General features: G+C 38.0%; 1 protein-coding gene across 1 annotated transcript in view; it reads left to right on the forward strand.

Moving 5' to 3' along the window:
• Positions 1–3,381: 3,381 nt before the first annotated feature.
• LOC139727769 (insulin-like growth factor-binding protein 7) overlaps positions 3,382–13,887 on the forward strand; it is a 29,129-nt gene continuing 18,623 nt past the window's right edge. Inside the window, exon 1 of the mRNA XM_071638747.1 lies at positions 3,382–4,099. Coding sequence (XP_071494848.1) covers positions 3,517–4,099 — 583 coding nt within the window. The 5' untranslated portion in view covers positions 3,382–3,516. The remainder of the gene's footprint in view (positions 4,100–13,887) is intronic.

Consider the following 13,887-nt stretch of genomic DNA (forward strand, 5'->3'; position numbering starts at 1 on the left):
TTGTTGCATGATTGAATCTTGACCCCCCCCCCCCTGCTTTCGGCCCGCAGCCGACCCCTAAAGACACACACTCTTATACACACACAATAATATTGATAATGATGATGATGACGATAATAATATTAATAATAACAATGATAATAATAATGATAGAAATAATAATAATAATAATAATAATGATAATAATAATAATAATAATAATGATAATAATAATGATAATAATGATAATAATAATAATTATAATAATAATGATAATAATAATAATAATAATAATGATAAACAACTTTCCGTAATCACTGCCATCTTTATAACGTTGTGGCGCTTACTGTTGTATATACAAGCTTAAGGTCCGCTTTCATTTTTTAAGGGGATTGTATCATCTTCAGTCTTGCTAACATAATTATAACATTAATGTACATAGATGTTTTGTTTGTCGTTTCGTTTTTGGAAATCGTCGCGACAATCATTTTAATCATATAAACTCATAGCCGTATGTCAGGCTGCTACAATTGCCCTTTCTTTTACGACAGAGGAGACGAAAAGATATTTTCAAGGCAGCTATAGATGACGCAGTCAACCATGAATTAGAATCCCATCTGAAAAGAATCTGCAAAAAAGACATAAGAAAAAAGATTTTGATAATGTTGAAGAAGTAATATAAAACATATGTAATCCTCGTTTTTCTGAAGCCAGCTGAAGAGGGGAATTATACCACCCCACCCAACCCCCCTCCCCGACAATGAGACAGACTGACAGACAGACAGGGACACAGAGAGTGAGAGGAAAGGGTCAGAGAGGAGAAGGGAGGGAGGGAGAGAGGGGATGGGGGAAGGGGTGGTTAGGAAATCACCAATTATCCCTTAATACATTGGTCTGTATAAATTTGTATCATACGAATGGTGGTCACCTGATGGTTAATAACTTCTGAAGCCGACTAAAACATGATTCAAATTCACAATACATCTTTGGCATATCGTACTCGGTTTCCCTTCCTCATTCCTCATTAATTTATTAACCACAAAGGTGGGAGTGTTTTCTTTCAATTTCTTATCAAGTCCAAACAAGAGTAAATAATAGCAAGGCGATAACATCATTCCAAACCAACTTTTTGAGAAATATGTAAAAATCACAAACTCCTTAACTTATTCTTTTAATATCGCTTATCTAATGTAGGTTTTACAATTAATACTGGGCCTGTGTTTATTCTGTTCATCAATGTCAACTTGATCATGGAATAGAATATCCCTTTTACAGATATATTTTTCTACTCGCTGTGTACATTATTTTTATATTTAATGTCGGCCCATGGGCCTCCTCTTTCGAAAGCTACAGGGTGACAACTTAACAGCTCAGATGCCATTATATCTTTCTTGACATGCTGTTCCTGACTTCATTGACAGTAACAGGGGTCGATATTGCAACATAAATGTCGACACCTAGGATTTGGCGGTTCCTTTATAAGTCGACAGCATAACCTTTTTATCGGGTCAGTCACCATTTTGATTTGTGGCAAGTCCAGACGCTCTCCTCTTTGGTCTATCCCTCCCGATTGTTTCGGAAAAATATGACTCTACTATAAACAGTCGTAATATTACGCCTTGGCGTCATAATTTTCAGTCTGGATCATAGACGTATGTATGATTGCAATTTAAGAAATTCTTCTATCCAGTATAATTCAACTCTTATTCTGATTTTTGTTTGACGTCACAGATTTATCAATCATGTCCTTACGGTGAGAACTGCGGAGCTTTTCAAATCATTTAGGAAAACCGCACATCAGAAAGCGCGCTTTTTTATTAGTGGCGCCTCAAGGTCACACGTCTTGATTTTTCGATAAAGTACACTTTTTTGACGTGCTATTGAGATATGAAATGACGGTAATTATAATTCTCCGTAACTACTGGAGGAGCTATACGTCAAGCAGTCTTTCAGTGTCCTAAGTTCTTGTTATGATTTTTTTTTTTTTGGTACTTTGAAATTGAACATTGTTGCTACTCTCATGTCTAGAGAGGGCGACATTTAGATTTTGAACGAAACTTTTTCAGCGAATTGTCTGATTTTTTTTTTCATGATTATAGGTTATGCACGCTGTATACTTTTAACTCAGTGTTTCACTAATTCTTCTGCACTCGCTGAGACTGTTCGAGCGAAATATACAGAATGCAGCCGTTGTAGACAGGTTTGATGAGGTAGCCAATATACCAGAGACAAGATTCCCAGTTCCTAGTAGGAATTCAATACGTTCATGGACATCTTCATGCGCACACGAAGGACCTATACAAAAATCAACTCAAGCAACGAACGTGACCTCGTGTACAAATCATGTGCAGATATTGTTAAATATTTAGTGTTCATCACAAGCATTTCCCAACCATGTACCTTCCGTATTTGCTCGGCATTCACATACCAACTCTCTGCGTTGGCACCTGCAAAGGGTCGTTGTTTACACGTTTCGGTGATCCAACGGAAGCAGAATCGACTTCAAATTGGATTCAAACAAGCACAAAGAATGATCAAATATTATGAGAGCATGTCAGGATGCAGGATATTGAAGACTCTGAAAAAGACTGAATACCAAGGACCAGCCACTAAAAGTGTAATTGTAAACCTTGTTTTATTACCCATACAGTCTTCTAGTGTTCTTCGTTTTCTCTACAATTCCATAGAACCCAGTACCTCTAAAACATAATGAGTTGTTACACCATTATGCGTAATAACGCATAAAGTAAACTTTTAATGACAAAGGGGAACATACTTGACGGTCAAGCAATCACATCCCTGCATACTATATAAAGTGTAGTTTTGGCGAGTGCATGTCAGTCTGCCATGGAGGTAGGGTAGAGGGAAAATCCGTCTATATGGAGTAGTCTTTTTTTCTTCTTTTTCTTCTTGATTATTGTTATTATTGTTGTTGCTGTTGTTGTTATTGTTATTATCATTATCATTACTATTATTATTATTATTATTATTATTATTATTATTATTATTATTATTATTATTATTATCATTATTATTATTATTATTATTATCATTATTATCATCATAATCATCATCATCATTATCATCATTATTATCATTTTACTTTTACGGCTCTCCCCATAGGAGAGGATTCCGTGAAGCCAGACGTAGTTTCCGAGGAAGATATCATCTCCGAAGACAAGATAAAGATCAGCTAGAGAAGAGAGAAGAAGAAGCATCTACTCACAATATTCTCTGTCAAGGAAACATACGTTATCAGAGCGGAGCTAAATTCTCTTTTGAATCTAATGACTGATGCCATCGGAGTATCCAAGCCTGAGATTAAGGCTAAACACACTCGTTGACGCAGCACGCAGCATCCCGAGTGGGACAACTCGAGTGGGACTACCCGAGTGGGACTACCCGAGTGGTCGTACTCGAGAAAGCCGTGTCAGTCAGCGGTATCAGCCAGACTGTCACGAACACGGTGCTTGTTTTTTAGACGTCGAGAAGTCTTGTACCAGCTGCCACTCGTCATCTCTTGTATATTTTCGTTGCATGCATCCAGACAATTGCCATTGGCATCTCACATTTCCACGGATTGAAAATATACCCCTATTCAGTCCGCATAAAACACTTTCATCGTCATTTCGGGGATTCGCTTTTATAGTTTGTTTTCTTGCGAGAGAGAGAAATATGAAAGTGATCCTCTACGGATTATTTCTTGGACTAGCGGCCGTCGCGGTGGTCTCAGGCCAGCAGCCGCCGGACTGCGCCGACTGCGATCTCACCTCCTGCTCCAAAGTTTCGGCGGACCACTGTCCAGCTGGTATCACGCTGGACGAATGTGGCTGCTGTACGCAGTGCGCAAGAAGACTCGACCAGAACTGCGGCGGGAAATTCTGGAATCTTGGCAGATGTGGTCGGTCGTACTACTGCGAGGGACCGCACAAAGAGAGGGCGATCAACATCGGCAAGGGGGAAGTCGGCTTCTGCCGATGTCGAGAGGCTCATCGAGTCTGCGGCAGCGACGGGGTGGTTTACGAGAACACGTGCGCTTTGAATGAGACGAGCTTCGACCAGCTGAAATTCGGCGGAAATAAGATTGAAATTTCATCAGACAGGAAAATCTGCTTCAGTGGTAAGCAAAATTTAAAATTGAGAATTTCTTTTCTCGCAATGCTAGAAACAAATAGTTGAAAATAACTTCGATACACAGCCTATACGTCAGATGGGTCGGCCTACATACCGTTTTACAGCAAATAATATAATATGGTTGAGTCGTTTGAATGCGCTTGAGATAGGGTTTTTTTGTGATAACGAAAGAGATAGCAGCTTCTAGAAACGGTGTGAAGCATGTGCTTCGATCAGTGTTCAATCTGGAATTTATGACGCATATGTATAAAAAAAAAGTAGGGTCTTGTGAAAGAGGAACATATATGCTGATGAGACGAAAAAAGGCCTGAATACCATGTAATATCACTATGATAAATAATTATATTACTGGCAGTATAGTAATAATATTTGTAGATCCTTTGATAATGACAATTATAATAATGTACCATTAGTACCACTATCGTTTGTTGCTATTTTTTAATCTTCATCGTCATTATGACATACTAGTCTATAGTGTTACGATTGTTATCATAACAGAAGTTCCTATATCATGAGTGGGTGCGTGTGTGCGTAAATATTTTTGTGCGTATGTTTGTGTTTGTACCTGTTTTTAGACCCGGACACACAACTCAAGTAGACAGACAAATCTGTCTGTCCAGAGAAGTTTTTTCTTTTTTCTTTTTTCTTCTCTTTTTTTTTAAACTTTTACGGTTCTCTTCAATGATTTCCAGACGCAGTTTCCGCGGAACATATCCCCGATGATATCTCCGCGTCCACATAAGTACCTCCTGTGGCAACTTTACATACCCTCATGACACCGTAATGATGTTTTACGTCTGTATTAATACTTTACTAACATTTCCGAGTACAGAGTGCATGGCAAGGTGCAAATCAAGGGAACAACCCAGAACAGCGAACACAGGTTTCGATCCCATCACTTGCACATTTGAATAGACTCAGCTGTACATTTGTTTTCTAGTTTTCCTCAGGTTGATGTATTTGCTGAACTTGGCCACGAGAACAATGCTACTGCCTAATGTCAGTCTTCCAACACAGCGAGTATGCCAGAAAGATAAACACGACAGAGTCTGAATCAAAATTGACGTCTTCCTGCCCCACATTGTGAGTTAATTTGATCAAAGACGTTTAAAGGTACTATTTAACCACTGGGAGCAGTGATTTGAAAATGTTCGAGTTATCACATTAGTTATTTTGATACTTATGATTGTGTAGGTCAGGTGTGTCACAAAACATCTTACCATATAAAAGATTCACAATAAATCCTAAAATATAGGCCCTAAGGAGATATATTATCACTATTTTTCTCAATAAACCATAACTGTAGACGGTTTATTCGAGAAATAATTTTATTATAACTGTTGTTCACATTTTGTATATTTAACAATACTTAACATAGATTATACATTAATTTTTATACATTAGTTTTTTTCTATTCCTAGCTCACATTTTAGAATTATTTTGAAGCACTAATGCTGTGTTTTTGTTTCAAATGCAAATGGTTGATAATGCCTTTAAGGGAACTTATCCCCCAAGATTATAGTGTAGATTACAGCATGTGAATGTATAGCAATATTAGTAGAACGAGGGGGGGGGGGGGGAGAGACGAACCCTCCCTGGTAGAACACACCAGTGAAAGTTTATGAAAATAGGACAGACGTTATGAACTTCTTTCGTTTCAGTGCGGCCACCGTGTGTATCAATCCCTACTTAACATTAAGAACACTCTACAGATCAGTCTCGGATAGTCCCGCGTATGCAAAATATAAAGGTCACAATCGATAACCAGGAGTAAAAAATGTCAACGTTCAATATCAGAGGTATAAAGAATTTTTCAGGGCTGTAAATATTAGAGGTAAAAATGCCAGATAGAAAACTGTCAGCGGTAAAAAAAAATAATGATAATCATAAAAAAGAAGGTTGAAAGTGAACGTGAATGCATGTCTGACAGTTGTATTCACTCCCGACACCATTTTGTTTGTTTGTTTTTGCTTTAAACCTTTGATATAGGTAACCCTGACATTATCTCTGTCAAACACTACCCACTGACTTCTGTAAATCTGACACTTGCCCTTCTTACATGTTTGAACCCTTGATTTTTTTTTTTTTTTTTGTATTGTCACCGTGAGTGAACCGCGTATTCATGTCTCGTCAAAAGGCTATTGAATATGCAGTGACATCAGGTCCCGGGGGCAGTAGCAAAATATTCCCCAGGTCTACACAGACAGAAGGACAAATTTGTTCGTTTATACCGTTTAGACCAATTAACGTTTGGAACACCATCCAAGTTATTACCTTATCTCTCCCTCTTCTCTCTCTCCCCCTCCTCTCTGTCTCTGTCTGTCTGTCTGTCTGTCTGTCTGTCTGTCTCTCTCTCTCTCTCTCTCTCTCTATCTGTCTTCTTATAAGCCACAATTTACACTGATTCATGGCTTCCATGGCCAGTTACTGAGTTAGATAGTGTAACGACAGGTTACCCATTGTTCACGATGTAATACAGTACCTGAGACATGGTCATATCTTGAAGAAAGAGATGGGGGATCAACTCTTGCTATCATTCACCTCCCCCCCCCCCCCCGGTATTTTAATGGGGGGTGGGGGGCAGGTTGTATGAGATGAATCCGGGAAGATCAAACCAGGGAGGTGATCGAGTCTCACCTCCCTGATCAAACTGACCGTGTTCATCTTGTACATCTACCTCGGTACGTCTTTGGTTCAAAGTCTGTTGAGAAGTGGGGCCAAATTTCCATTACACGTGTGATTATAGACATGTCAGTTACACATTTCTTTTTCTTCTGGGCCTAAACATGGAGTCTACAATCAGTATGAGGTCTGATGTATAATGACCTTTTTTAATGGGTGGCATTCATCCGCACGAATGTGAAACGTACCATTTCCTATTATTAGCCACTCGGATATACAAAAATGTGTCTACGTGCAACGAGTGCAGCAATTGAAAACGACTTTATGTATACATAAGTGTCCTCGTGGAGGACAATTGCATGGCGGTGATATTTTCTGCAGGCCTATTGTCGCAAAGAAAACAAAATTCACTTCATTATCGACGGAGTCACCGTAAATAGCGAAGAAACCAGAATGCTTCCGAGAAGGATTCACTAATATTGCGCAAAGATCGAGACGATTCGCCGCGGAACTAATCGATTTCCTTTTCTTCAGTTGGATGTTGATTGTACATGGTCAATATTACGGCCTATGCGGTATCACTCCATTATTAATAGTTATACTTTGATATCCACCTTGTCTGAGGACTGTTTTGGGGTTGATAACTCCCTTTTTGTTTCGTAATATCAAAATTGTAGTAAAGCACATCAAGTCGGAAAGGGGGCGGAGGCGACGGGTTGCTTGGATTTTCGATAGAGTAAAGGAAATTTCAATTCATTTTATTTTATCGCAGCCTGCTGTCCTGAAAACCAATAGTTATACCCCCCCCCCCACACACACACATACACACACATACACTCACATACACATACCTACACACACCCTGTTACCAGAGCAGAGTCGGGGAAACATGCAAACAACTGTCGTGAGTCCGAAATGGTCTTTGGTCTCAAGAATCCCTGGGGTTCGAGGGTCCATGGCTGTGTGTGTTATGAATGCAAAGCCTCACTGTTACTGTTATCATACGAATTTGTGAGATAGCGTGTGAATAATGGATGTATAGCATGATGATGATTACACAAGTTAGTGTCACAGGTGTAAATGTTGGAATGTGGTATAGATAATGATTCTTCTCACTCTTCATTTTCCTTTCTCTCTCCTTCTCTCTCCCTCTCTCTCTTTTCATGTACCCATGGGTAACCAATAGGACCTACTAGTATAGGGCCTACACCTTGTATTTTCGAGCTATGGGGCCGATGCTTGCTGACGTGCAGTGACAGCTTTTGCACTGTAAACATTATTACGCTTAGGCAAACATTCTCTTGCGGGGCATGGAAGTAATAGGTAATTATTCTAAGATGAAAATTTTTGCATTATTATATTAGTAATGGTGATGTTTTGAGTCTTGTCCAGGAGGTGCTGAAATTCATCAGAGAAAATCTACCTCAAATGCAATCATTCAGGAGAGCACGAATTTAATCTTCTTAAGAATTAAAAGAGAAAATGCTCCTGAGTGGGATGATTTTTAAGTTCAAAAAGAAACATTCTGTATTGTTTTCCACTATCCTGGTGAGGTAAGCATGCATAATACATCTACGTTTCACTATGCTATAAAGCTCTTAATTTACGAAGTACTTGAAATCTGTTGTATGGTATGGCTTTGGTTGAGATGGAGATTCAGGCTTTAACGTTGTGCGACATGATAAGAAGCCATGCACTTATACGAAATATTAAAGAGTATATGCAATTCTAAGAGGAATTCAAAGTTTATAATTATTTGATGAAAAATGGTTTTGAAATGTCTGAGATATCCAAAAACAAAAGAGTACTTAATAAAAGGTGGGACCAGGCCCACCATTATTAGGACCAATTTGTTTTGCTTTCTTTATTGAATTTGAATTTCTTCTAGAATTGTACGCTCTTTAATATTTCATATACGTAGTTTCTAATTGTCTTGCAAAAGGTTAAAACCTGAATCCCCATCTCCACCAATTGTATCACCCATTTAAAGGGATGGTATAGTATTGGTTGAGGTGAGAATTCAGCCTTTAGCTTTTTGCAATATACTTAGAAATGTTAAAGAGCAAACAATTCTAACAGAAATTCAGAGTTCCTTCAATGAAAATTGGTTTTGAAATGGCTCAGATATCAAAAAACAAAGTAAAACAAAGCGATCCTAATAAAAGGTGGGTCCCACCTTCCTTTCACTAGGATTGCTTTGTTTTGGAAATCCCAGCCATTTCAAAACCAATTTTCATCAAATAAACTTTGAATTCCTCTCAAGAATTATATGCTCTTTCATATTTTATGAGATTTCTCATCTAAAAAAAATCATCATGAAACTGTTTGAAACTTGTAACCCATTTCAACCAAACCTGTACTATCCCTTTAACTTCTTTCAATAGAGGAATTCCATCTGGTCATAGGCAGAAGCGGAAGGCTGAGTTGTTGTCATGGACGCGTGGATGGTGGTGTTCAAATCTTTCTACAGAAGCAGCTGTTGTTCACGCATCATTTTATTCGCATCAACATAATGGTGACATAGCTGTTCTCAAAACATGGCTATAACATATGCGAGAACATCTGTTGCTCGGAAAGATGCTCTCCATTTTCTTTTCTTTGGCATAATGACAGAAATTTTACTAACCTTCAGACGTCAGAAAAATGTTACTTTTGACATGTAAAGGCAATAAAAAAAGTGGAGGAAAGTGGAGGAATCTTCTGTTAAATTTCCCTGCGTGTTTATAATCTTTATATCACTCTACTATTATGACATCACGAATTGTTGTAGCGTTCTTATCCATCGATGCAGTTCATGAATTTGACCTAAACTGTAAAAGTTCATAACTTTCGTACGGATTGTCCGATTTCCTCGGAGATAATTTGACGTGTTCTACTTTTTGTTTTTGCATCCATATTTTTGTGTAGGATAAATCTAATCTCCATTTAAAGCTGTTTCCTGTTTGAAAAAAACAACACAGAACTCATCTGTATGGTTTTCCCCGTGCTACCACAGCCTTTTACATCGTGCCAAAATGGAGCTATATATAAAGGCTGAATTTGAAAATGATCAAATGCATGCTTCTGAACGTAGTAAAAACAATTCATCGGAGTGATGATACTTGTCCGTCGAAAGCCTGAACCAACAATGACAGCATAATTTCCAACAATAACAGAAAATTCTAAAATGATCAAGTTCCACAAAGTTGAAAAAAGTGCAAACCACGAAGTAAAAAGAAAGAAAAAATTGTGTATCCAAAGCATAATCTACCTTAAATCTGATGATTCCTGTTGGTAGTTGACTCAGCTGCAGTATTGTCACTGAATTTTAGGCCTTTGTATTTCAGTCTGTTTGTCCCTGTTTTTATTTACTTAGCTGTGTATTATTTACTAATCCATCTATTCTCCGCTTAGGTGATGATCTCTCAGCTGTAAGTAGGGTTAATTTTCAAAGGACGGTCCTTGCCGTACATCTAAAAGACCTTCAAAAATGTATTGGTAGCCAATACAAGTATAGATATGATACGTAAATATAATTTCAAGGTCAATACACAAAACTGAAATACTGCAAATATTTTAACATTAAAATCAAAATCAAAACTATTAGTGTTGAAGAATTACTATGCAAATGAAAATAAATCTTATACTTAACCAACAAAACAAAGCAGTAATAATAATAAGGTCTTCTTTATCCAGGGTAGCCTCTTCAGTTTGGCCACTGCTCTAGAGGGTCCTGCAAAACAAAACGGAAGAAGACCTACTAAAGAACCATTATATGATGAAAATTATATAATTATGAGCGATGACTCATACAGCAGAAAGTTTCACTCGGTGCGCGCATTGTGCAGAGTGACACTTCAGAATTAAAGATGATAAATTTGCTGGCCGATTCATTCGAGCAGGATTGACATTCAAACGGCGTTTACAAGTGATTCAATTTGGGTAATGCTGACCATCTCAGTTTCACATAATTATCATAATTGTATCTTCTTCACCAATGGCAAGTGAGACTTGTAGCATTATCATGGACAAACCAAACCGTATCTGATATGTGAAGTCTGCGACCTATGCCATGCATCAACAATTTTAGACAACGAATGGAAGTCTACGCTCATGAAACTGTGTGGATCACAGCATCTGGGAAAAGTCGTATAACCAACCCCATCCCACCTCCGAACGCTCTCCGAAATCAACAAAACAAAACAATTATAGATGTATAGGGCCTATAGATTTATAAATGACCTCAGAAAGAAAGTGGTTTGGTTGCCATGTGTCACGAAAAGAAAGATGTCTTAACTTGACCCAAGTCTATAATTGGATGAACTTGGCTCCCTTTCCCACACGTCTCCTATTCGACGTCATGCTGGTGTCCGTAAATGCCCAGGGCATCTCGTGTTGCGATCACGTCCACGCCCATCACTCGTGTAGTCTGCCTCACCAGACCCTTAATGATTCATGATTCTACAATTGAGATACCCACGCGCAGTAAAAACAACAACAGATGTGTACGAATCTTTCAAGATAGCATACACGGCCGATGTTTAAGAGTTTAAAGTGATATACTTGTATAACATGAAAGACTGAGTTTATGCAAGGTTATTGTCATTGATAGAATACCCATAAAGCAATAATTCTTTTTTTTTTTGCATGAAAGTAATAATATCAACAATGATGATACGGCGCAGTAGGCCTAGCATGTGGAGATTTGTGCATATAGGTTATGTTACATTGACTTGTTTTTGTTTTTGTTTCTGTTTTTTTAGAGGTGGAACGTAGCGCTCGAATAGCTGGACAAATAGAAAATACAATGTAGCCCATCTTTTCTTTTTCTTTTCTTTTTTTTGGAAGAGTTTCAGTAAATTATCAACGCATTTACGCAGTTATCCTTGAAGAGAGGAGTAAAAATGTAGCCTATGGGTATTACGGTCATTTGATACATTCAACAACTCACCTCAAGTGACTGCGGATTTCAAATACCGTTCGTAGGTGACAAGGTTTGTTTCAAGTGCATGCGTGTAACGCTGTGAAATCTGTCTTGTCACGCAGACGATGAAATAGCTTGATCTAGGAGTCCCGCAATAGAGGAAACTATTTCTTGTCTCGGAAAACACTTCGCCTCGTTTATACTGATAAAATAATGTCGTAGATAAACGTCGTTTGATCACTGCGATAAGCTTCCCTGTACTGCAACTCGCGAAATCCGTCAGTATTTGTTATTTCAGACTGACAGAACTGTATGGTCGTAAATCACAGATCACGAAAAAAAAAAAATGGGGATGAACCAGCACCCATGTCTGCATGCTGATCCTATTCGATTTTACAACACTGTAACTTTATAATGTCGGCCATGGAGAGGGGTGCATTTGTTCCAAATAAAATAAAAGATAATTAATTTTAATGGGTTACGCAATGAGTCACGTACGTTGATAAGTTAGCGCGTACATTATTTATATTACATAAAAACGTTATGATCTGCACTGCTTACAAATTGTCAACGATATTATTACTTATTAATGTAAGGCCTATACTTTGTATTTGTAATACTTTTCTGTTGGATGGAAATATCGGCTAAATTGAATTGAATTGAATTGAATTGAAATATTGTTAGGCGTTATGGCTGAAATAGGAAACAGGTATATAATAACAACATTGGTAGAGCCATTAATTATGGAGATAGCTAAGGGCTTGAATTGCACGAAATTCTCAAACCATAATACATCCTTATCTCCCAATTTTATGTTCGCATCTATTTCATTCTTCTCCGAACCGCTGATATGCACGAACGGGCAAAATCTCTTCGGAATTTCGTATGGATTTATAGTGAACTCATTTTGGATTTATTTGTGATCAAAGCAAAACCCTTTTTATTTTGGTCATGGACACGGAAATTCTTCAAATGCCTTCGAGACTGCATACTATATAGCATAATAGTCGTTTAATAGTCGGACTATTTCAATTCATTTTTGGTTGAAAGAACAAAAGGAAAACTCAAAGGAAGTGTTTACTGTATGCATCATTATAATTGAGAATGAAGGTATGAGGGCGTGCTCGATCATTGGATATCAAAACAATATTTGTCCCCGCCTGCCCTTTTGGCTTGTCTGAGTAATTGCCCTAAAATTCCATCACGTTTCAAAACAGGTGCATCGCTTCGCAGAACGTGGGTGCTATGGTAACTGATCGTCTAACTAGCCTCCGAAGAACGTGGGTACGTGGCTCGTCACGTCTGATCTTGCAACAGGTCAAATCGTGCCCACTGATTTGCTTCCGTTGGTGCATGCCTTGAGTCATTTAATTCATTGCGTATCATCTGCCAATGATAAGTTTATTTGTGTGTTTTATATTTTATTTTATTCTCTCTTTTTTTTTTGGGGGGGGGGGAGGAATTGATTACGAAATAATAAGTGATACTACAGCGAGAATGCGTCGCACACAGCGTTTTTTTTTAAAAATCTATTTATATCAATACTTGGAGTTATCAACTGACAATTGACATTCAAACGGACATTTCAGTTTGATTTGTTTGGTCTGATATCGCTTAAGATTTTGTATCAATAATAATGCTGCTCTTGTGATGGTTTATTGTGGTTTGCAGTAAGCGATTCGGTAGGGTAAGTTATGATAAAGAGAAAAGTACAGAGCCTTTATGAATGAAACCCGGTGTGAATAGACTAAATGGGGGAAAGGCTCGCTTTCCTATGCTACTAATGTAAAACAAGTCGCTCGGAACCGGGGAAAAAGATATGAAATCGCGTTGTAAATAGGCGAAGGAGAGAGGGTTTACTGCTTGGCAAAGCCACACTCCACCTGGACATGTCATCGGAACAGGGCCAAAATCAGTAAAGAATAGAATGCACAAAGAATACAGACGTTTTCCTTGGGCAAACTCGCAGGTGCTTGATTTCTCAACTGGTGAAGTGATCTCTCAAAACCTCCCGACTTAAAGGTCCTGTTTGTCATTGGGAACAGTGATTTAAAAAATGTTCAAGATATCACATTTGATGCATATGTGTAGGTCGGTTGTATCACAAAACATCCTACCATATACAATTTTTGCAATAAAGCCTAAAATATATGGAGATATCAGTACTTTTCTCAGTAAACCATAACCGCAGACGATTTGGTCTGAAAATATTTTTATTACAACTATTGTTCACATTTTGTGTATTTAAC

Source organism: Diadema antillarum, unplaced genomic scaffold (assembly GCF_040938485.1).
Source record: "Diadema antillarum isolate AM-2024a unplaced genomic scaffold, OU_Dant_1.0 seq00000150_RagTag, whole genome shotgun sequence".
Taxonomy (NCBI): Eukaryota; Metazoa; Echinodermata; class Echinoidea; order Diadematoida; family Diadematidae; genus Diadema; species Diadema antillarum.